Source organism: Urocitellus parryii, chromosome 11 (genome assembly GCF_045843805.1).
Source record: "Urocitellus parryii isolate mUroPar1 chromosome 11, mUroPar1.hap1, whole genome shotgun sequence".
Taxonomy (NCBI): Eukaryota; Metazoa; Chordata; class Mammalia; order Rodentia; family Sciuridae; genus Urocitellus; species Urocitellus parryii.
In genome coordinates this window covers 76763389-76789743 of record NC_135541.1, presented here as the reverse complement: position 1 = coordinate 76789743, position 26355 = coordinate 76763389, and the positions used below count along the sequence as shown (strand labels likewise).

The following is a 26355-nucleotide window of genomic DNA, read 5'->3' as shown; positions in this document are numbered from 1 at the left end:
AGTAATTTGCAACTCTCACTACACAGGAAAACAGTCTTGGGATCTTAAAAATACTAATGTCCTGGACCAATGCCTCCCAGTGATTCTCAGTGTGTGGGACAGGGCCTAGTGATCTTAATATTCAGCAAAAGTTTGATTAACACTAATTAAGGGCTATTTACTTTAATTTAAAAAGGTTTACTTTATCTCTTTACAACTGTCATCAGATCGCCAAAAAAGTTTGCTTTATCTTTAAGACTATATGATAATAATGGCTATTATTTAAAGTACATAGAAAATGCTAAAGGAAGTATTCTTTTGATGTTTTATATACCCTAATTTTTAAATGTAGACAACATGATCATGAAAAATTACTTCTGGCAATTTTCCTAAAAGTGATCCACCCCCTAATAAATTAACTACACTTTTTAACATGACAAAATGATCATTATAACTAACGATGTCTTAATTTATAATCTCAAGGACTTTTGACCACCTTGTTCTTTGAAATAGAATATGTGAATGACTAATAGTCTGCCAGATTTGTGATTATGCATTTAGATGTCAGATTTCTAACTAATTATAGAGCACTGTCTCCATTCTTTGGATAAATTACATTTTCTGAGTTACTGTGATCCTAGCATTAAAGAAAAAATGCAAACTAGGTATAAATAGTAGCTTTAAGAAATAACTGTTTAAAATAAAATTTGTAATACTGATTTGAAAGTAAGGAAATACAGTCAAGAGGCTAGAAACACACACAAATACACACAGTGAATCTGCTTCTAAATATTTAACAAAAGAGTTATCAATTTATATTTGTGTCCTGCAAATGGACAATTTTCTGTTGATATGAAGTATTTAAGGAGATAACAACAATGAATGTAAATCCTTAATGCACTTTGTAAGAACTACATCATATTCTAACAGGAAGAGTCCAGACAACTCATTCAGGAATTGTAAATATCAAATAAGTATCTAAAATTTGCAAACATGGGCTGGGGGTGTACCTCAGTAGTAGAGTGCTCGCCTAGCATATGTTAGGTGGTTCTGGGTTTGAGCCTCAGCACAAAAAAGAAACAAACTAGTTCATAATACAAATTAAACAGACACTTTCCAATCAAATTAATATAATATGGAAACAGAATAACCATTCATTTTAGCTTAGATTAATACTGTCCTTCTGGGAAGAACTTTCCAACACCATCAATAGATTTTAACAGTTTCTTTGACTTAATAGTTCTTATTCTAAAAATCCAATCTAAGGAAATAATTCGGAGGGCAAAAAGTCCTATACAGGTTGTTTTAGTAAAGTACAAAAGTAGACTAATTAACTTTCAAAAGTATGACATATTCAATACCATAATGTATAGATATAAAATTTTTATTGTTAGAAGTTCTAACTAAAATTACAATTTCTAAAAAATAACACAAAACTACAACTACAGTATGACTTCAATTTTCTATAAAAAAGTATTTTCACAGGTAATATCAAAATATGAGTGGTTATATCTTATAAACATCAATACTAAAGAGTCTATGATTTGATTTTTAAAGTACAGTCACTTACTTTCAAAGCAATTTGAGAATGCTTACAATAAAAACTCCTGTTATAAAAAGATACAAAACCATTAAAATAGGCAAAACATGAAGGTATTTAGGAAAGGTGAATTCACCATTTTTTCACCACCAAATGTTTTCCTTTTTCTTATCATGCAGAAATGCCAAAACAAATTATGCTATAAAAAAATTCAACATAGGACTGGAAGACACTAGACGAATTTATTAAGAACTAAGCAATGGGGCTCAGTGGCAGAGCACATGTGTACAATATTCAAGGCCTTGCATTCCAAAATAAAAAAAGGAAAAAACAAAACAACAATAACAGCAGCAACAAAAAAAGAACTAAGCAACTTAGCTCAATGGTAGAGTGTCTGCGTATTATGCTTAAGGCCCTGGGTTTGATCCAAGGCACTGTGTGCAAATCAAAAAACCTGAGACGTTTACATGCATTTAATGCAAAAATGTAATACACTAAAAAAATGAATATGAGCATGAGGTATGAAGTAAGATAGAAGGTAAATTGTGCTAGGGTTTTGATATCTTCTATAAAAAATATTTATTATTTCTTTAAAAATTTCACCCAACTCTCAAGATCACAGGGGTGGAGGGCAGGGGTTGATGAATTCCCTAGGAGAACAACCAGGTAACTTCTAAATACAACTTACTCAGAAACCAAACACATCCAGTATAACCAAATGAGCAAACACATAGATTTTTAAGACTCCAAGGAAATGATTACTATGGTTCATGCTTGATGCTAGATGGGAGTTTCTTGGTATTTTATCCTTAAATTGTTTCTTTAATGAGTTGCACGTGAATTTTTAAAATTTTCAGAAACCACAAAATCTTAGTGCTAACATCTCCTTTATTTGACTATTGTAAGGATTCAATAATATAGCTGCCAAGTGCCTGGCAGAATGCCTAAGACCTAGAAACTACTCAGTAAGTAAATGTTGATTGATTCTATTTTCTTCTGTAAGTTAATATAAATTATATCAGTAGAATTTAATAACAGATAGTAAGAATTAAAAGCAAGAGTCATGTATCATTCACTGTCGTCTCAATCTTGACCTTGTCTTTAAAAACTGTATACTCCAAAATAGTCATGTTATTAACTTGCAAGCCAAACTGAAGGCTTCAATTTAACTAGGCCCATATAGTAAGAGAGATTCTGTATGGAAAGAGTGTTAGCAACCTAAAGTTTCTATTACAGCCATGATAAATACTGTGGCCTATGCCAGACACATCAGAAAACTGCAAGGGTCATTTTTGTTTGAAGTCATCAGAATCACTTTCAAATATCAATTGCTCATTTGCACATTCTAGTTTCTCACTTCACATACCTAACATTTATGCATACATACTTATAAATGAACAGCATTATTATTACAGCTCCATAGCAAATAAATATTTCCAAAAATCACTTCATTATAATATTCTTTAAAATGACTTTGTAAAATGATGGACATAAACTAAACTCAAGAGTCAGTATGTCATCCAAAAAAAAGTGATTTAAAGTAATGTTACAAATACCAAAACAATCAATTTTCCAAACAGCTAAAATTCCATCTGAGCTGTAAATCACTATGTTCATCTTACTTACAAAAATAGCATTTTCCCTTATTTTTTTCTTCGACCCCATAGACTATCAGTTGCATATTTTCATACTGTAGTAGATGGCTTAAATCCATGGTAGACAAGATAAAATGTAAATAAGAGAAAATGCAAATATATATTTTATCAAAAATCATCATTTTTAAAATATGCTTCAAAAAACCCATACACCTACTCTAGTTACATGCTTTGTTTATTAACACATCACTGTTTCTATGCAGCACTAAAGTAAAACAATAAGAATAGGAACAAGGGTCTTAGGCCTAGACTTAGATACAGAAAGTATGACATCAAATTTGAAGCATAAACATATTATTAAAACTCTATGATATTTTTAAATAAAACTTTTCTACTTTTGTTTTGGGAGAACAAACTAACACTATATTAAACAAATGAAGAATACTTTTTCTAACAGCATTCATATGCCTTTTCACGTAAGAAAAACAATAGGTCATGAAACCTGACATAATTTGTTAAAAGTCCAAAATGAGGGATTCATTATACTTACTGGAATTTAAGAGGCACTGTCCCATTTAACAAATGGGAGAAAGTGGAAGAGACAATAAAAATCATACCTAAAAGAGATGTTTCCTTGGCAAATGCTGCAGCAATAGCTGGGTCCAAGGCAGGCTGCCCATCTCCAGATGGAAGATCAGGTCGAGTATAATCCCTACTTTTATCATTGTTGTATTTTACATTCAAATTCACAAGTTTGGAAAAATCAATCCTTAGGGTACAGCAAGCATTATAAATATTCTGACCATCTAGGGCCTGTAAAAGTGAATAAAATACATCAGTGATCTTTAATAACATTTGGAAATTAGCAAAACAGGAAAAAGATGCAAATTTCAAACATCATACTGTGCTGTTCTCACAGTAAATGTATTAATTTCCACCAAGCACTATTTTCTTTAAATAGAATATTTTCACTAGAATACACATGTCCTGTAACAGAAAGAGTAAACCTCTACAGCTGCTTAAGTACATAAATCTTTAATTCATTCACATATTCTCATTCTCTCAAAAAACAAATCTTCCCTTAATAACAAGATTGAGTTCTATATGATTATATTTGCCAAGTTAAAAACCTAAAAACTAATTCAACAGAAATTCATCCATTATAAACCAATGGTGAAAATTCATCTTAAAGGGACTTTATACACGTTAGCATTTAAACTCCATTTGGGTTAAGGCACCTACCATCACATAAAAGTAGAAGCCAAGTGTCAATTTTACCAGTCATTATAATATAAATTATTCCAATACCCTGCTGTAAAGGCAAATACTGAAAATTTACTTATGTAGTATTCATATAAAGAAAATATCAATCAAATAAATTCTAGAATGTATATTTCCATACAATATGTAAAAAATAAAATAAATAAGAAATTACTCTCAGGTTACTAGTTCAACAATATCAAAGAGAAAATGAGATCTTGTAAGATTTAGCTTTGAGTTATCTAGATTAATGTTAAAAGTAAGTAATGACAAAAATTTACTGAATTCAAACAAAGTCTTTTGAGAGCTATTTCCAAGCAACATGGAATTATACTACCAAATTGTCAACAATAATTTTGCCAAGTGTTAGAAAGTCTTCTAGAAACTTTTGACATTTTCCTTTTAAACTTTTAGAAAAATCTTTATGTAGGTGGAAATTACACAATCATACCTAAGGTATAAGAGTTGGGGAAAAACACAAACAAGAACTAAATTAAAACTGTCTGCAACAGAGAAAAATAAGGATGCCCGTACACAGCAATCCAGGAATTTTCAGTAGCTAGCTGAAGTAATCATAAACAAAATAGAAAGAAAAATCAAGTTAAAAAAAATATGCAATCTCACTTCAAGCTCACGTATTTACAATATCCAGGAAAGAATAGCACACAAGTAAGTCCTGTGGTTTAGCGACAGGAAATTCAGTGATCTTGCTGCAGCAAAGATTTTTTGATAATAAAAGCAAGATACTCTGCAATAAGATCTTTCAAATGTACCAACTCACAATGACAGCTTTGACAATGAAATGAAACTATCAGGAACAAAATTTCATAGTGAATTTAAAATTTGATTAAAACATGGTCATCAAAATGCAAGAAAGATGTTAAGACACTGAATGCATTTGAAACAACACAATGAAACACTGCATATAGTTTAAAAATATGAAAAGTCCCAATAATATTTCCATTTTGTTTCAATGTTTACTATTTATTTGCCTAACTTATTTTTATGAGGATGATTCTTGGGGGAATTTAACAAATGCTCAGGGAAACCTTAAGTTCCAAATTGTTTAACTATCTTAATAACTAGTTTTTAGCAAGTCAGGAAAAAAAAATCAAAATCAAGAATATTTGGCTTATAACACTGATAAAATACTTAAGACCTTTTATTTACCAACATAAAACTCTTAACAGATTATGCAGGAGTTCCCTAAATATTCTAAAACCATGAGTTTCATAATAAACCCTTCATTAGTATGAATGTGGAATACATAAATAGTAAATGCTAAAAGGGTGAAATAGAATTAAACAGATGTCAGAGAGAATGTTTGTCTTAAAAACTAGGAAAAAAGATTAAAAAAAAAGATAATTCCATTAGGTCTCTCAAAAAAATTTAAATGAATGATATGCTTTTACTTCTGCAAACATTTCACTCTATTTTTAACTATTAGTAACCGAAGATGTGTAATCTCCAAAAGGAATAGTTTAAAAGAATCCAGAAGTATGCTAAAATGAACAAATGCATTACCTCTTTCAGTTAGGAATACTATTAGAGATATTCCTAACTGAAAGAGGTAATGCTCATGAAAAGCTGATTCTCATAACCAAAACAAAAACAATCAAAAAAATTCATTTCCTACTCATGTGTACTACAATTTAGCCACATAAAAAACTTTATAAGGTCCAAGAGAAAAGGAAACTATATCATGTCTATTTCAAAAAACTGGGCTATTTTTATGTATTAATTTTATTCCTCAAAAACATAAAAGCTAGCCAGGCATAGTGGTGCACACCTTTAATCCCAGTGGCTTGGGAAGCTGAAGCAGGACAATGGCAAGTTCAAAGCCAACCTCAGCAATTTACTGAGGTGCTAAGCAACTCAGTGAGACCCTGTCTCTAAATAAATATAAAATAGGGCGGGGAGTGTGGCTCTGTGGTCAAATGTCCCTGAGTTCAATCCCAGTATCAAAAAACAAACAAACCAACCATGAAAGTTGCACTTTTTAAAGTCAAAGAAGCTGTATGTGGTGGTGCACACATTATCCCACCAACTCAGGTGGCTGAAGCAGGAGGATCACAAGTTGGAGGTACTCGGGATCTTACCAAGATCTTGTCTAAAAATAAAAATTCTTAAAAAGGACTGAGGGTATAGCTCAGTGGTAGCGCCCCTGGGTTCAATCCCCAGTATCACAAAAAAATAAAGCCAAGGGAAAGCCTATGTGTTTATACTTCATACTACAAAACAGCAACAAGACTTTTCTAAAAGATAATACATAAATGTGAAGATCAGTTACATTTTTATTGATTTAGATATTTATTTATAAAACATAAAAATAATTTTATATTTAATATACACCCACATGATAAAATATAATAAAATATGTATTAATTTAATCAATAGAGTGATCAACTAGAGAAGACATGTCAATTTTTAATGAGGTCTATGTGCTATAACTTCCCCATCAGAATGCACACGGAAGTGGATCCTCTGGCTGGTCCTGTTAGTGTGGAAAAGGGTTGAGCCTGCAGATCATTCTGCACCCACCAACTCATCTCTAACTCAGACTTGGGTCTGACACTCTTCCTGGGTCTTGTAATCTGTGCAATTAACTTTGAGAAATGTATATCTCTGTAATCCATGATACTCTATATGTATAGTATATTATCTTCATGCAAAGACCCTAATATCCCTTCCCAGCCAGTGAACCACCTACAAACGATGACAGATCTGATAGTTTTCATCATAAACAGAATCTTATAGAAAGTACTCCTTTGTATCCAGTATCTTTTACTCAGCCAAATAATGTTGCTAAATGTCTCAGTTCCACATCATTTTATAATGCCAAATAGTACTCTATTGTATGAATATAGCATATTTTAAGAAACTCTGCCCCATTTTCCTTTTAAGTATTTTGAAGATGTTTCCTTGACTTTTAATTCTTTTCTTTCTGAATGTCCTATTATCATTCATAGATAATTGTTCTCCTGCATGTGATTTGTTCTTCTGATCAAAAATATTCTATTTGTCTTGATTTGTTTTTTCAGCAAGGTGACTAAATTGCAACCTAATAATGATTTGCTGTTTTACCTTTATTGGGTTCACTGACCTTAAATCAGTAAGTGTATGGTTTGCCACTTTTTTTTTTTTTTTTTGGTACAGGCATTGAACCTGGTACCAAAGCCACATCCCCGACCGTTTTTATATCTTATTTAGACACAGGGTCTTGGTGAGTTGCTCAGGGCCTCACTAAATTGCTGAGGCTGGCTTTGAACTTGATCAAGATCCTTCTACCTCAGCTTCCAGAGCCTCTGGGATTACAGGTGTGCGCAAGATCAGTTTCTTTTTGATAACTGGATTGTTAGTATGGCTTTTGATTACCAACTTAAATATCAATGTTCAATAAATTTAACAGATACAAAGCTGACATGGTATCCACCCTAATATATAATCTGACAGAAAATACACAGACATTTAACAAATAATTATAAAAATCTAATCCAGGTGAAAAAGAAGAACTTTCTGAGACAAGGCTTCTAACCTGATACTTGAAAGAGGAAGATGAGCAGAAGTTAAGCATAAGGAGATAAAAAAGCACTATTAGCACTGCCCCCCCCCCAAAAAAAAGTAAGTGAAATAGCAACTTGTAAACCTAAAGGATCCGAAAAAACAGCATATGCAAGCTACTTAAAGTTCAACAGAGCCAAAGAGATGGGAGATAAGACAGGAGAGGCAAGTTAAGGAATGATTTATAATCTCATAAGTCATTGACTTTAGACTTTATCCTAAAGGACAAAAGTCAATCACTAAAAGGCACTGAGAATAGAAGAAATAAAAATTTGAGACTATTCTCAGTACTCTGTGGAAAAATAATGGGTGTAGGGGAAGATGTCAAAGTGGTGAGTTTCGTCAAAAGACCAATAAGCAGAGATTTCTGAGAGGATGGCTAAGACCAGGGCTACTCAAAAAAAAAAAAAAAAAAGTCCATGAACCAGCAGCCCAAGCCACTCTGCATGAAGATAAGAAACTGTGTTATAATTTATATCAACATCAATAGTTGGCATACGGTAGCTAGAAGTATGCTGATTTGTACTTAGGCAAAAGCCCTTAAAAGCCTCAGATATCAGTTCTCTGAAAAATACCTGTTTAGGTAACAGGAGAGCTGGAGACAACTGATCAGATTCAAACAGAAATTTAGGAGTTAGAATCAATATTTGGTGCTAGACTGGAAGAAAGAAGAATAATTCCGTTTTCTAGATTGCTGAAGAGACTCAAGTTGGTACTTTATGCTGTGACATAGGGAATGCCAGAAGCAGAAGCTGAATATACTCATTTGAAAGGGTCTAATGGTCTACTGCATTCTTAGTCTGGAGTCAATGAGAAAAGGTCTGAGCTAGAGAAAATGATATACTATGCATAACCAAGAATGAGCTGCGAGAATAGATAAGGCTTCCAAGTCAGAAGGATGTAACAAGAAATACCCAAAGAGGATAAATCTAGGTGAGAAGTATTGAGAGACCAGTAGAGAAAATATTAAAGACAGTGGTTTACTGTGTCAAATGTTACACTAGTTTAATACTGAATATTACTATAGGGATTTAGGTACTCTTACTTCTGGTGATACTCAGAAGACTAATTTGGGTAAACAGGGCTGAAATAAAATTACACTAGAAAAATAAAGAGGATATTAAAGTTAAAGACAGCTTATTTAAGAAGTCTGGTTATATAAATCAAAAGGGAGAGGAGAAGCAGGGTGATAGTTGGAAAGGTATCTAGAATTATAGATGGAGAGTTACCTGAAGTTGAGTTAAATTTAAAATAGAAGAGGTTTGAACCTACTGGATAAAAGTAGCCAATATAGAGAAAATAAAAGGGAAAGAAGAGATGACAGTGCCAAGTGTCTTAGGAGGCAGTAGATTATGGGATCTGTTTTTTACTGATCTTAGGTAAAGAAATATCTATACCTTTTATTCAAAGAGAAAGATTGGTGCACATATAGATTTTTAAAAAAATTAATTAATGGAGTTTCCATCAGATGCTTTTCTACAAATAAGTAAGAGTGAGTAAAGACACAGTGGAAGGGGAAATTTCTATCTGATATGGTCACTGTGAAAGACAACATTCTCCTTGAAGGAAAGAGATTTTTCAAGCAAGAATAGAAGGTCTCTTTGTAGATGATGCTCATGAGTTTAACTGATAACAATTATCAGATAATATGATATCCAATGTTCTTTGAGTACAGCCTTGATGCAGCTATGAAGAATGTGCAGAAGTGAAGTCATCAAAAATTTTACCAAGAGGTCTAGATCATATAACAATGGGGCAAGGAAGCTTAGAAAATAAAGACCTTTTCCCTTCTTGAGTAAGTGCCATGAAATTAAGTTCAATTACCAGAATATAGAATACATACTTAATAACATACTCATCTCCTCTCTTAGAATTAATTATAATTTTAAATCTTTGTAGAGAAGATATAAGTGAGTGAAGATAAACATACACAAACACCTGTGGTTTAATGCTTCTTATCAGCACACCAAAGACTGGTTAAATGAAAATCTCAAACATATAACATAATTGAGGCACTCTTTTATCATGAAATTAAATGTAACTACAGATTACTTCAGACAAGATGCACACATATTTTTCCTGTAAGAATTACAGCCCAATGCACTAAAACTTCTAATCAAATCCTATTTCACTGTTTATTTTGTTTGTTTGTTTAAATTTTATTCTTTTTTATTGTTAGTTGTTCAAAACATTACAAAGCTCTTGACATATCATATTTCATACATTTGATTCAAGTGGATTATGAACTCCCATATTTACCCCGTATACAGATGTATACAGATTGTAGAATCACATCGGTTACACATCCACGTTTTTACATACTGTCATACTAGTGTCTGTTGTATTCTGCTGCCCTTCCTATCCCCTTCTTCACTGTTTCTTTACCAAATACTTTTCCTCTAGGATCAGAAGAGAATGGCAAATAAAATATTCTACATCAAAAAAATGTATACCATTTTAAAATATAATTAAAGTTGCAAAAAATGCTGTTAAAACCATGGCTTCTACATTGTCTCTTAATAAAAACTCATATAACACTGATTTTGGTAACTCGATGTATACAAAATATTATATTTTTTATATACAATATACAATGTTGGGGGCGGGGTCAGTGCATGCCAAGAACCATTATTTTGGGGAAAAAAGAATGATCATAGTTAACGTATGCCTTAAAAGGAAAGCATAGTAAGATGAGTTCACATAACCTGGGAACCACTGAGCGAGTAGCAACATATTGAATAAAAAGACTATCTGAAAAATGTCTACCTTACAGATTGTGTGTATTATAAGCAATACACCTTTTTTACATCTTAGGATCATTCTGTAACAAAGGAAGGGGAAAAATCCCTATTCTATTTAAAATACAGATTAATGGTGAGAAAAAAATGGAATAAGAGTACTTGGTAAACTATTATCATTATGCTATCATTAGTAGTACAGAGTTTCTGCTACCTAAAGCATCTCCCCAAATGAGACACTGAGGATGAAAATACAATGAAGCAAAAGTCAAAAATGGTCTGAGTTCCAAATAAATAACCTTGATCAAGAGAAGCACTGTAATACTAGAAACCATAATTAGTTTAAAAATAAGGGAAAGAAAGAAAATGAGCTAAGACAAAGGTATATAAAGATTTAATGGTTTCATAATGTATTTTTAATGGTTTAATTAATGGAATAATAATAATGAGAAAATATGGCACAGGAAGTTAAACAGACAATAAAATAGAATTAAGTAAGATACACAAAAAAGAAGATTTAGCCATTTGGAAGCAAAATATACTAGCATGGTAGTTTTCAATGGCAGGTAACATGCAGAAATTTACTTCTATTAGTAAATCTCTTCCCCTCCATATCTAACAATGCCAAACAAACAAACAAACAAAAGATATGAATTAAAGAGCAGAATCTATTTAAGAAATCTGTCTTTATTAAAAAAGGAAATCATTAAAAGAATATTAAGATATAATCTTAAATCAAAACTTATCACAGCATTTGAACTACATTTACATTATATATTTAATCCAAACTATCTCAAAATTACTTTGAAACTCCCATTGGAAACTACAAAAAATCCTGATAAAGGTGTGCATGCACAATACACTCCTATCTTCTCAATAGCCCAAAACTTTGCACTTAAAAATGCAATAAAAAAAATTTTTTTAAATGTAAAATAATTCAAGTCTATGTAACTACAGTCATGATTATCCTTAAAATATACATTTTTATAATTATTAAGGTATCCTAAATTATGTTAATATTTTTACTATCTATAATGCTATATGCATTATTAAGTTACATAAGGATCAATATATTATGTTATATATGCATAGGTATATATCACAAATATCTATAACACTATACATAGGTACATTATATATATATAAAGCATATACATATTTTATGTATATGTAAATAATAAATATACATAGGGGTACATTATATATATAATATATACATATTTTATATATATAAAAATAAATGAAAAAATACCACTAACTCAAAAGAAGCTCTAGACTTACTAGTTTTGCTTGTTGAGCATTTACTGGATCACCATACTGGAGCAAAGCTTGAAACTGGTTGTTTTTTGTAAATGTGATTATCTTCAATACAGCACCAAACTTCGAAAATATCTGTTAAAACATTAAAAGCAAAACATTTCTTCTCTATTGTATTACTATTTCTTCTCTTTATAGATAAGTATGTAAATTAAACTTACTTGGTGAAGAACATCAAGTGTTACAGGGTAGTACATATTGTCAATAATTATTCTAAGTACTGGACTCTGGGCTGGAGTCACTGCGCTCTCACTAACTGTGGTGCCACTAAGAGGAGTGTTTGCTGTCTGGACAGCTGTCACAGCCTGAAGCACTGCTTGTGCACGCTGAAAATGTAAAAAGAAAGTAGTTTTAAAAATACACCTATCATTTTCACTCATACTTTGTCACATGTTATACTACGGTCTGTCTGTAATTCACATATTCTACTGGTATTATTTAAAAAATGTTACTTAGGTTTTGGCACCTACATTGGACAAACAATCAAAAATAGACAATATAACAGGATGTGATCTGTTATATTGGTTAACAAAAACTTTTCTTTAGGAAAAGTTTAATCTAACATTATTCATTCCATAAAATAGGTATACAGCAAATCTCAACAAGAAAACTACTGGATTATTCAAAAAAAATTGTCCTAACTGATAGATTATTATAAGACTCTGAGCTTTAAGTGTGAAAGATTAACATAAAATTGAAAAAATATAGTAGTTTTAGGAAATCTTGTTCAATGCACTAAAAAAACTGTATATTATCACTAATATACCTTTTTCTATTACTCTAACAGATTTCTGATAAGAAAATAATTTCTTCCTACCTTATCCAATGTTAGAAAACACACACCAAAGTAAATAATTATTACACATAACAATGACAAATCTCTTTACATTAATTTATGGTTTGAAAAATCTACATTTGCAGATAAATTAGAATACAAACATACTATAGTGATAGATGAAATGGAAGGAGAATACAAAAGAATTAGGACACCAATAAGAATAAATAAGAATGTTCACTAATAAAAATAAGTAAGAATCCCTGAAATACTACCAGGGATCATGTTGCTTGAGATTTAAGAAGTACAAAATCTCATCTAGACAAGCCTCATCATTTAAATTAAATAATGAACTGTGAACTTATATATATGTATATATATATTAGCTCAAGTAACTCAATTAAAACCTGTTATTTTGAGGCATGGTGAATATTTATAATAGACACCCTAATGCTACTATGGAAAATATATTTTAAAAGGTTTCTAGAGTACTTAATTTTTCTAATTATTTTAAGTAGTTCACTGCAATATTATTTTCCTCTTTAGTGATCACGTTCTTAACATATATTTATCTACAATAACGAGCACAAAATACCACAACTTAGAAAAGCACTAACATATACTGCTACAAATAATGAAATGCTTTTTAAAAAATAGGAATCAAATGCTCATGATATACAATTGAACTAAAATAAAAGGTGAAGTTTCTCTTCCGACTCACAAGTCTGTTTTCCCTTATCATCCCAATACCAAAATGATCTTGGGTATTACTCCAGAGATGGCTATCTACATATATAGACATATATGCACGCAACTACTTCATACTTTTTTCCCTAATATTATTCATTGTTCTCCATCTTCCTTTTTTAGCCTAACAACTGTGTTCTCTTCTATCAGTAACAAATGACTTATTAGATGTTTATTTTTCTATTCATGCAATTAAGATGGCTAATCTAGATTTAAATGAACTTATCAAAACACTACATATACACAGAAACTAGGTGTGATGGCACATGCCTATAATCCCAGCAACACAGAAGGATGACCAAGAGGTTTCCAAGTTTGAGATTTGCCTTAGCAACTTAGAGACTCTGTCTTGAAATTAAAAATTAAAAGGGCTGAGGATATAGCTCAGTGGGAAAGTACCCCTTGCTCCAGTTCCCAGTAGTGGAGGGGGGAAAAATCATATACAGAGACAAGGACACCAATCCTACGAATGGTGTTCAATAAAATATCACAAACTGCACATCTCTGTAAAATAATTACCCCTATTTTAAAAAAGGGACATTATTAATGCTCTAGAAGTCTAACTCATGCCTAGTCACAGTTATATAAATGGAATAATACCATATATATTCTGTTTTCATCTGGCCTCTTTCAATAAAAATTATTTTATGATAAACACCTATGTTTTGCAGGTGGTAATAGCTTATCATTCTTATTGCCACACAGTATTTCAATGAATAAATACACCAAAATTTATTCTATTGTTACTGGATACTTGGATCACTTCCACCTTTGGGGTATTATATATAGTTATATAAACTTTCTTGAATTAACCTTTTGTTTCACATATATAATAGGTTCTCTCAAATACATACTAGGATTAGATTTACTAAGTCAAAGACATGCCTATGTCCAACTTTAGTGGGTACTCCAGGTTTTCTATCAATTTATACTCCCACCTCTTGTATATTAGCTTCTCTACATTAACACCAAACACTTGATAATACATATTTAAAAAATTTTAGCCAATCTGGTATGTTTATGGTAGTATCTTACTGTGATTTTAATCTGCATTAAAAGCCCTCAAACCCAATCCACTATTTGTGGATCAGGGACAGCTTTCTAGAAAAAGAAACAGCTAGATTTAACAACTGGCCATGTAAAGTAAGGAATGAAAAATTGGTACAAAGGCAAGCAGAGCACAATATTCCATGTATAAGTGAGAGCACAGTGGTAGTAAAAGACTAAAATGAAGAGAAACCATGTCATGTTAGAGGACCTATCATTACTTTCAAGACAGAAGTATATGAAAACAGATGGCCACAAGACAAAAAATATATAGTCACCTTGGAATAGATCTTTATTCATGAAAAGGACCTGCTGCAGGGGAATAACTTAGTTGGGCTTGTGTGCTTTAGAAAGATATGGACTTGGTTGTACTAGAAAAAAAAATTCAAGGAGGAAAAGACAGTAGATTGGTAAAGAAACTGTTGTAATATAGCCAAGAGACAATAGTGTCTGAGCAATATATGTAGCAGGAGAGATGGCAAAAACTACCATATTTTACGGCCCAATTGTTGCCACTATAACCTTTCATTGCATACTCGTTGCATGGTATAACTCTGTTGGTCACTCTGATTAAAACGTAAATAGAGCAGCAGCGTATTCACCAGTGGCATATGGATGTGCATTTGTCTTCTTGCGCACTGTGAGCCACAAGCCCAGAATTCTCAATGCACACATGTTTTCAGTATATTCTGAAAGCTGACTTGTGTGGTTTGTTTACAATGCTGCACTACTAACAGTAAATAAATTTTATATAAGTGGCATTGAGAACAGCACATCAATTAATGAAACCAATCAGCAGTGCAGAATCTTCAGACACAAGAGATTAAATTTTGTTAAGTACATACTTTGCAACACTGTAGTAAATTTTATCAAGTGTAATATTTAGACTGTAATGCACAAATCAGTAACAACTATGTGTTAACTTTCTTTTTCCCACATTGGAAAAATGTTTGCTAAACTATCACAAAGAAATGATGTGCACCAGTTTGGACATATATTCATGAATACTGCGTACACCCTAATCTTGCAAAGCCAGTTTAATAATAAATAATTCTGAAGTAATACTGGCACAATTTAAAAAATGCTTCACCTAACTGTCACACCCCTCTCTTATTCGAAAATAATTTGGCATAAAATTGGCAATGATTATGCAGTGAAATACAGTAGGTAGAAAATTAATAATGAATTGATAGGATTTGGTGATTAATGAAGGACTGTAGGAGAATTTATGGTTAAAACATATTTCATTTTGTCTCTCTTCTATTAGGAAGCTCTAATTCCTATAAGTATATAGCAAATGAAACAAATGCAATCACTAAAGGCAAAGAAGGTCATCATTAGCTGAAAATTAAATTCCCCAGAAAGAGAAAAATGAATGGAACCAAAAGGAGCAGAAGACATAGTAAAAACATAGCAATGAAGGGATGACAATTACAGAAATCAGATTAAAACCAGACAGGTTTGCAGGAGAAGGGAAGAGAATGAATACAAAAAGATTAATGGAACATCTAGCCAATGTACAAACAGTTAAACTCCTCTTTCCTCTTTGACAGCCCCTACAACTGAAAAACAAAAATAATAACACACCCTCCCTTAAAGTCATCAGAAGTTCTAAAGGAAGTTTTGTTGGCTCAGATTAAATGATGCCTCTTTAGCACTAATGGTGGTGGGGATGGGGGAACCAGCTTAGTATTCAACTCCTCATTACTTTACCCTATGGGGAAAGCATGAGAGTACAACAAAATCTAATTATGCATTCTGAAATATGAACAAACAAAAGGTTTAGAAGGAGAGTTAGAACAAGATAAACAGCTAACACTGAACAAAAAAGACAATTCAGTGTATACTAAGGTTTTAAAAAAATATTGTAATTGAAATTCTCAAAGAATAAGTCGTAAGATGTGACAACTACAATATAAAAAAGATTGAAGGACATTTAAAATTAAAACTATGACTTCAAAACAGTTTTTTTTTTCCCACTCCCCTGAACAGAAAGAACTTTGCATTCTTTGTTCAGTCTAAAATAACTCTGACTGGAATAAGTGGCTTACTCCTTAACCACTTTGTAATTCAGTATCCAATGTTCCTTCTCAATGGGCTTTCAGTGGTCATCCTATTTTAAATTACAATTCCCTCTCTCCCACATACATCCTTCTACAGACTCTTTATTTTTATTCTTTGTTCATTGCTTTCTTTCGATTTTTTATTTTATTTTTTTAAAGCAAGAATGTGGTGCTGGTGGTATAACTAAGGGGTAGATAGATAGCTTGGCTAGTATGTGCAAGGTCCTAAATATGATACCCAGCACAGCAAAAGTAAAATAAAAATAAAAATGTGTTCACAAATTACTTTAATAAAAATACTAATAATTAAATTAGGATAATAAATTCCATTTTCAGAGTATATTAAATGAAATAAAACAGACACAGAGACACAAATACCACATGATCTTACTTAAATGTAGACTCTGAAAAAACAATTCACAAATATAGAGCCAACAGTGCTACCAAGACAGCAATGGTATGGGAGGGTGTGGGGAGGTTTGTCTAAGGATACAAGGTCTCAGAAGGAACAGGTTCTGGTGATCTACTGTACAGCTTGAAAACTACAGTTAATAATAACATATTTTATGTTTCAAAATAGTAAATGAATCAATTTTAAATGTTTTCAGCACAAAAAAAAAATGGAAAATATTTGAGATGGTAGATAAGTTAGTCTGATCTGATCATCCTAAAAGGTATACATATATTGAATCTCACATTATACTCCATAAACACTACACAATTATTATTTATCAATTTAAAATAAATAGTAAAAACAAATGTAAAATCTAAGTTAAAAAAATAAAGAACAGATATTCTTTTTGGTATATTTCACGGTATTTTAGAAGTTCACTTCATCAGAAGGAATTAAGAGTTTATACTGAAAATTAAACCAACAAAAACAGCTGAAATATTGGCCCTTTCAGGCAAAAACATTACAAGCTTACTTTTTGAAAACTAACAAGGGGATCTCAGGTCACTTTTTACAAAGTGATGAAAATTTATCAGGAATTATTTCCTGTTAAATTTTCAATAAAATAAGACATAGTTTATATTACTATATTTATATTACTCAACACAAAAGTATAATTGACTGAAAAATATTAAAAAAGAGAAGTTTTTACAGCAATCCTACATATTTAGCTCTAAACACATTTGTATGCTATTTTTGAACATAATTTTAAATAACATTTTCTGTACCATATTTTTATAAAACCAATAATACATTCATATATTTTTCCTTCTTATGTTTTATATTCCAGGAAAATTATGAACAGATCTTAAAAAGGATTTTTTTCTATAAGAAATGAAGGTGTACTATAAAGAATCAAATCACCAAAGGCACTGAACATCCCAACTTAAAATCTAAGCAGCAGTACAGTTTATGCTAATAGTAAGTTCTATATCATAAACAGAACATTTGTATCTACACAAAATTTTAACTTGCAACAAAAACAAAACAAAACAAAACAAACTTCTAACCAGGGCATTAAAGGAATTTAAATAAGAATATGATATTATGCATAAAAACACCTTAAAAATAATAAGAAAATACCTACAGAAATATCTTCTGAATGGCTAAACATTTTATCTTCTTTTACTTATGAGATTCTTAATACATTTGAAGCCATTTTATTTATGTACCCACACATACTCACTTGGTTTAATGTATTATCTGTCTTTAGTTCTTTGTGATTGGAGTACTGGATATAAATTGGTTGGTTACGAAGATGAGGTGTCACAGCAGAATAGTAATTAACCATAGTAATAGCTGCTTCCTCTGTTGCCAGTTCCAAAAATGCCTGATAATTTAAATAGCAAAAAATAAATAAATATATATATATAAAATACTATTAAATTAAACTCAAATAAATAATGAATTATAATTCAAATATCTATGCAATCTAAAATATAGCCTTGGTGTTAATTTACATGCTCTAAGAAGAAAAATTAGAAGTGTGTTACTGAAGTTTCGGTATACAATTAAAGCTAACCTAAGAAAGCATTTGCATACACTCTGCTGCTGCATTCTACTTTCCATAGCTCACAAATCTATTTCTATCAACTAAAAACTAAAGAAAATATAAACATTTCCCAGCATCAGAATTCTAATGCTCCTAACCTAGAAAATATAAGAGGTCTCAAAGTCATTAAATATTGAAGGTTAGATTAACATCAGCTATAGACAGGAGAATATTAATTTTATAAATTCATCTAAATAGTATTATTAGAAATTTTAAGACAAGATTTCCTATTTATTATACCTGACCCCTAATGCTGTTACACATGCTAAATGAAGAATATCCAGATTTAATGACTAATTTCCGCTAAATGCTACCAGATAAATATTTTCATTGGATAAACTTAAGGTTAAAACGCTACCAGCATCCCTACTGATTTCTGAAATCACAAAGAAAAAAATACCATACAATAAAAGAAATACTGCCACAACATCATTCTGACTCTTCCTCAAAACCAAAGTGATAAAATGAGTTCAAAAGATAAAATCTGAAAACGGCTGTGACTCATTCATTTTTGCTATCTATCAGTAGTTTCCCATATGCAACTACCAGGAAAAGTTAGAGGAATACATTTAAAATATTTTTTTTCAGAAAACTAATCCTTTTACTAAGTGACAGTTAATCAAAATTATAACAATATAATGAAATAAAAATTTGAACTGTAGGGCCACTGTTAAGTAAACTAGTTTGCTGAATAGTTTGTGGTTTTACATTTCATAAACCTTGAAAGAAATATACCTGGTTTTTTCCTTTCAGCATAAGGATGTTGGTTACCTTACCAAAAGGTAAGCCTAAAGCAATAACTTCAGTTTCTGTCACTTCACCAGGTAATTTTCGAATATGAAGTACACGAGAAGGAGCACCATCCATTTTATCTTCTCCTTTAAATTTCTTACTATCATTACCATTGGCTGAAAGATATTTAAAAACACAGTCTTTACACTTAAGTGATTCCTAAAAATTCAAAAATTGGGCTTTCAATAAAATGGAGAAAACCATATCCATCAATTATTATTAAATAAAATTACGTTAGCCATTAAGTTATGATTGCTATCAAGTAATATTTCTGATATACATAGTAATAAAGTGATTAGCCAAAATATAAAAATGCAATTTCATAAAGAAACCATACAATAACTAAAAAACAATTATTGCAATTTAGCCATCCTTTTGCAGACCAACACAAATATATCAGGTCCCCCTTATCTGAATACATTCCCAGATTCCCAGAGTATGTCTGAAATCATGGATAATACCAAATTCTACATATATCATGTTTTTTTTCCTATGCATACTAACCTATGATGAAATTTCATTTATAAATTAGACATGATAAGAGATAAGAGATAAGAGAACAACTGTAACAAACTGAAATGAAAATTTGAACTTTAGGGCCAAGTAAATTGTTACTAGAACACAAACACTGGGTACCTAGACAATCTTATGACCAAGATGGCTACTAAGTGTCAGGGGATTAGCTCATACAATGTAGATACACTGAACAAAGGGATAATTCACATTTTGGGGGAGTAGGACAAGAGATTTCATCACAGAACTCAGAACAGTACAACACTAATAACCTATGAATTTTTTATTTCTGGAATTTTCTATTCAATATTTTCAGCTGAGGCTGAAGCCAGTAAATAAAGCAAAACTCTACATGGGGAACAGATAAATGTGAAAAAAAAATGTGAAAAAATTGGGTTAATAAAAATCAGGAAGTTCATAATTTTACCTGAGAAATTATACACTGTTAAACTTAGAAAATGTCCTACTAAATAACAGGATGAAAGAAGAGAATAAAATAAAAATTATTATGTAATCCATTCATACCATGAGACTCTCCTAATTTGTTATTATCACCATACAATCTATGTATTTAACTACTTTGTGACTATTAATATCAACATACTGTAAATTACTCATGAACTCAAATATCAACATACTATAAATCATTCATGAACTCAGTAACTAAACTTTAAAGTAAACTAATATCTCAATCAATAAATTATTTCCTTGCCTTCATTCTAAAGCTCACAAAAAGTAAAAATCTCTAATTAAGATGCCTATAAAATAGGCTAGGTTTTATGCAGAATCATCTGAAAAGATGTCCACTTTATCCACTAAAGCAGATCAATCATTAATCATATCTTCTAGGTACTCAAGAATAATTGACATTTGAGACTCTAACCAAAATTAAGGACACAACCCCCTAGCATTTTTTTTTTTTTTTTTTTTGTATTAGGCATTGAACCCAGGATCACTTGCCACATGCCTGGCCCTTTTTATTTTTTGAGAAACTGTCTCCATTCAGAAACATACATGCATACTCTATTTTGTATCAAATTTTATGTATTTCATCAAACTCCTCCCAAACTTGTAATACCATCTAAAACAATATAATGTACATTCAGAAGTTATCAATAAAATTCTGAGATTACCTTGATCTGTCCTCAAAATTCATTTACATACTGATTCTTCAAACATTTGCTGAGTATAAAAATGTGTTTAGAACTGCTTTAAGCTATGGAAATACAGCTGTATAAAAGATGATTACAATTCCTATAGAAGGAGAGGTAGACTAACTAGTACATAAACCAAGTAATTTCTTGTGTAATAATAAATGCTATAAATCAACTAAAACAGAGTGATATGATTAAAAGTGATTTATCTGAGGACTACTAGAGGATGGTAGTAATGACTTTATTGTATGACCATAGAAAGTATCTCTATGAGATAAGATGTGAACTCATTATGTCAAGCTATACTTAAAGCCATCATTTTACTAAGAGTTTCACCTAGGCATATATACTTGAATGGCTGGCCAATGTATTTAATAATTACCCTATGCTGCCTTTGTACAGGAAAAGTAGTGAGCTCAGGCTTCTGAATATATTATTCTGAAAATCTTGGCTTGCTAGCTCTTCTACACTCCAGAAATATGAGCAACTAAAGGAAGCTATTCACACCTCCTTTCATTACTGAGGAAGATTTGTGCACACACAGGCTCCCCAACTTTCTATTTTATATCATTTTATCTAACAAATTATCATTAGGTCTGTGTAAGTTAAAGCAGGGAATCGAAACATACACAGGTATCTTAAAACATATAATTAGCACATACACATATTCCTCTGATGTAGGACTAAGGTCTTTTCCTGATAAAACAGTCTCAAGAATAGAAAATCTGTAGTTTATTCTTCTTCATTAGTTTGAATAGCAAGGGCAAATACTTCATAAGCTGAACCCCATGAGTTATGATTTCAGGATACTCAAACCAGCAAATTTCAGTTTCACTTACTTTTGTCTGTCCTTTTCCTTCTGAGAGTAAGTCAAGGGGAGAAAACCAACAATAAAGATTCTACCTATAGTTATTCCTATAAGGAAAAAAGGCTTTTTCTTTCAAATGATTTTCAGAATATAATCCCCACAATACAAAAGCCTGCCTAAATCTACTAAGAGAATAATTTATTGCTTTGGATTTGTGTTGTACATTTTCTGGACAGTGGCAGCAGATGAAGGTAGAATACTATTGACAAAGAATAAGATAAAAATCTTGGTTTCTTGAAAAAATATAGAAAGATGCAATTGTCCTTTACATCAATAATAACATTCAAAAAGTTAACAGGTTGTGCAATTTAAAACTCTTAAGATTGCTGTTATTATGACCCATCAATCCTATTTATAGGTAAAAGCTGGTTAAATGCTCAATTACTAAAATGGGTACTAAGTGGTAAAGACAGATGTAGTAAAAAAAGTATTAAAAACCAGAGAGTATGGGTTCTATGGCCTATGTTCTAACTACTATGCTACAAAATAATCCCAAAGACAAATTTCACATTACAGATGATGACCTAAAAAGATCTTTCCTTTTTTTCCCAAAGACCAAGCCAGCTATCAGGTAGTCATCAAAATTTACTCTCTCTCTTCCCACTATCTGATATTCTCTCAGTTAACAGTATCAAGAGAGTAGCCACCTAGTATTCATATGTTGGTGCTATGAAAGTCTTTGTTTTAAGTAACTTATACTGTAACAATGTGAAAATGGGAAATGAGAATTCTTAATAAAAAGGCAAAAGAAAATGCAGGGCCTCAGCTTATGAAACATCTACATATACCCTATGAGAGAGAAAGAATTAGGTCTGTCTGGACTTCAGATCTATGATTCCTTAGAAAAACAGAATAATTTAGACTTCTACGCATGATCCTTTCTCTTCCATTCTGGTAAACCCAGAATAGTTTGGAAAGTAAAATTTTATATTCAATTAACAAAGAATATAGTAATGCTTTTACTCATGCATATAAGTTGGAGATACAAAGTAATAACATTTTCATATACTACTCAGTTATTTTAAAGACTCAAGCTTAAGGAGGAGATTTATGGACTTCAAATCCTCAAATGAACATCTTTGTTTTCCACTGGCTTTTACCTTCAGTTTCACGTCAACTGTATCCAAGACTATATCCACCCAAAAGAAATAATGTATAGCCAATGAATTAGATATTATTATTAATTTGGACATAACTTAAACATACAGGAAGATGTGTGTAGGTTATATACAAATACTCTGACATTTTACATAACCGGATTTGAGAATTCTTGGATTTTGGTATGGGGAGTGAGAGTGGGGGCAGGTGTCTATAACTAATCTCACAGACACCAAGATATGACTGTGTATATATCCATCACTCCCAAGTTTCCTTGTGTCCCCTTGCCACCGTATTCCTACCACCCTTACCATCCTCAGTACTCCTTGCAAACACCAATTTGCTTTAGTTTAAATCTCGTAGAGTTTCAAATTAATATAATCACACAGGATGATTTTCTCCCATATTTCCCACAATGTAATTTGGAAATTCACCCTACTGTTACAATCAATAACTCACTCAACATGGCTGAGCAATTTTCCATAGTATGAAACAACACATAATGCCAAAACAACCACCCGTCTATCCATCCTCTGCTGATGGACAATTGTATAGTTTTAGTTTGGGGTTATTACAAATGAAGCTGCCATGAACATTCACATACAAGTTTTTTAATGAACATATATCTTCTTCATTTTTCTTAGATAAATGCCTAGCAAACAGGAGGATCACAGAGAAAGTAATAATATTTAACTTTTTAAAAAACTGACAAATTGTTATCCAAAATAGCCCTATAATTTTAAACTTGTATCAGCTTTATGAGTGTCATAGTTCCTCCACATTCTTTCCAACATTTGGTAAGGTCAGTCTTTTTAAATTTTAGTCATTCTGACAGGTATGTAATGTTATCTGACTGTAGCTTTAATCTACATTTATCTGAACAGTAATAAGACACTGTGCATGTGTTTATGTCTCAACATATTGCTGAACTACCTGTTCAAATATTTTGGCCAACTGGTTAAAATAGTCACATTATTGAGTTTACTTACTCTGAATTTACATATACATTCTGAATATAAGTCCTTTATCAACTACTTCTTTGTAGAGATGTACTGCCACCTGATGGCTTATCTTTTCATTCTCTTACTGTCTTTTGGGGCTGTGGCTATAGCTCAGTAGCAGAACGCTTGCCTAGCATGTGTGCAGCACTGGGTTTTATCCTTAGTACCACATATAAACAAACAAAATAAAGGCATGCTGTTCATCTACAACTACAAAAAAAATTAATACAGTGTCTTTTGGGCTGGGATCATGGCTAAGTGGTAGAGCATTTGCCTCACATGTGTGAGGCACTGGGTTCGATTCTCAGCACCACATATAAATAAGTAAAATAAAGGTCCATAAACAACTAAAAACATATTTTTTTAAAAAAAGTATCTTTTAAAGAACAGAAATGTTTAATTTTGATGTCGAGTTCCATTTGTTTTTTTAATAGACTGTGCTTTTAGAGTCATGTCTAAGAAATTTCTGCTTAACCTTAAGTCACATCTTCTATTTTTCATATAGCAGTTTTATTTTAGGTATTACATTTAGGTCATGGTCCATCTGAAGCTAACTTTCATATGAACTGGAAGATACAGGTCCAGTTAGGTTTTTTTTTTTGTTGTTGTTGTTGTTGTTTTTGCATATGGCTATACCCAATTTTTTCAGCATTCAAATAAACTGTTTCTCTACTGAACTGACTTTGCACTTTTATCAAAAATCAGTTGTCCATAATTGCATGAGTTTACTTCTGAACTCTCGATTCTGTTCCACTGATCTGTTCATCTTTCTTTGCACCAACAAAATACTGTTTTAATTACTGTAGTTTAACAGTAATTCTTGATAGGCAGTCAATGTTCCAATTTTTTCACTATAGCTTTTCGCTATCTATACTTCTTTTGTTATTTTTAGAGACAATACATGGAATTTCAACAAAATTGAGAGCAGGTTTTGTTTTCTAACATCTTTACCATTACCAATACTCCTCTCTACCTTCCTGCAGCTCTACAATGCCACACAGTCTAAAGATATCAGCTGTTATTTTAGTACAGGTGTTGATTTCCTGTTAAATGTCTTTTTCCTAGCTGTTTTTAAGAGGTATTCTTTATGATTAGTTTTCAATATTGTAACTATTATAATAATTAGTTTTCAATATTATGTATCTAAGCATACATCTACACACGAGGCTTACTGAGTTTCTTAGAACTATGTTGTTGATATTTCTTCTAATATTTTACAAGTTTTTGGTCATTCTAGTTCCATGCACACATATATAAGATATACTTTTTATAGAATACATTTTTTGCTCCATTTTCTGAACACAATATAAACACATATATGCAAAAGACACATTTTTTTGCCCTAATTTGTCTGTTCATTCTCTGGAATTCCAATTATATATATGTTAAGACTGCTTGAATGTCTCACAGGTATATTTTGTCTTCTTTGGGTGAATACTGAATGAACTATATCCATCTGAATTCAAGTTCTAACCTTTCTTCTGTTGTCTCCATTCTATTAATCCTAACCAGTAAATTTTCTAGTTTTCCATTAGACTTTTTTTATATGCTTTCTTTATAGTTCTCAACACATTACTCCATCTGTTCACTCATTATGTCAAATTTTTCCTTTATAGTTTGAAAATATTTAGAGTCCTTGTCTGCTAATTCTAATAACTAGGTCATTATAAGAATCTGCTCCTATTGAATGTTTCTTCTCTGGTTTATAGGTTTTGCTTTTCTGCTTTTTCACAACTTGTATTTTGGGGGGGGGGCAGTATCGGGGATTGAACTCTGGAGCACCTGACTACTGAGTCACATCCCCAGCCCTATTTTTTTTTGTATTTTATTTAGAGACAGAGTTTCACTGAGTTGCTTAGCTCACTAAGGTTCGATTTGAATTTGCGATCCTCCTGCCTCAGCCTCCTGAGTCGCTAGGATGACAGGCGTGTGCCACCACATCCAAGTACAACTTGTATTTTTTGATGGCATGCTACCAATGGACAACAGTTGTAAGCCTGAATCTTGTTGTCTTCCATAAAGACTGCTGTTTTATTTTGGCAGGCAATTAAATTACTGATGAATCCTTCACATCCTGTCAGGTTAGACTTTCAAGTTTCTTTGATGCATGGCACTTCCTAGAATATGATTCTTTTATGTCATGGGCTTTCTGTATTCTAAAGTGGGTGCTTAAGATACTCTGCAAGGTATATGCATTCTAACTTTCCAAAACTCCAATGTTTCTGAGCACTGTTCAACCTACAGAATCACCATGTAGCTGCCAGGCCCAGAGCAGGCAATTTCTGATACATTTAGCGAAGTCTC

At 31.6% G+C, this 26355-nt stretch overlaps 1 protein-coding gene across 3 annotated transcripts in view; it reads right to left on the bottom strand.

The window, feature by feature from the left end:
* Positions 1–26355, bottom strand: part of Ptbp2 (polypyrimidine tract binding protein 2) — a 70102-nt gene that overhangs the window by 20170 nt on the left and 23577 nt on the right. For all 3 annotated transcript variants that reach the window (XM_026401399.2, XM_026401401.2, XM_026401402.2), the window contains exons 4-8: positions 19361–19533; positions 18260–18403; positions 12152–12316; positions 11955–12065; positions 3732–3927 (exon numbers count right to left, since the gene is read on the bottom strand). In XM_026401399.2, the coding sequence (XP_026257184.1) occupies positions 3732–3927; positions 11955–12065; positions 12152–12316; positions 18260–18403; positions 19361–19533 (789 nt within the window). The remainder of the gene's footprint in view (positions 1–3731; positions 3928–11954; positions 12066–12151; positions 12317–18259; positions 18404–19360; positions 19534–26355) is intronic.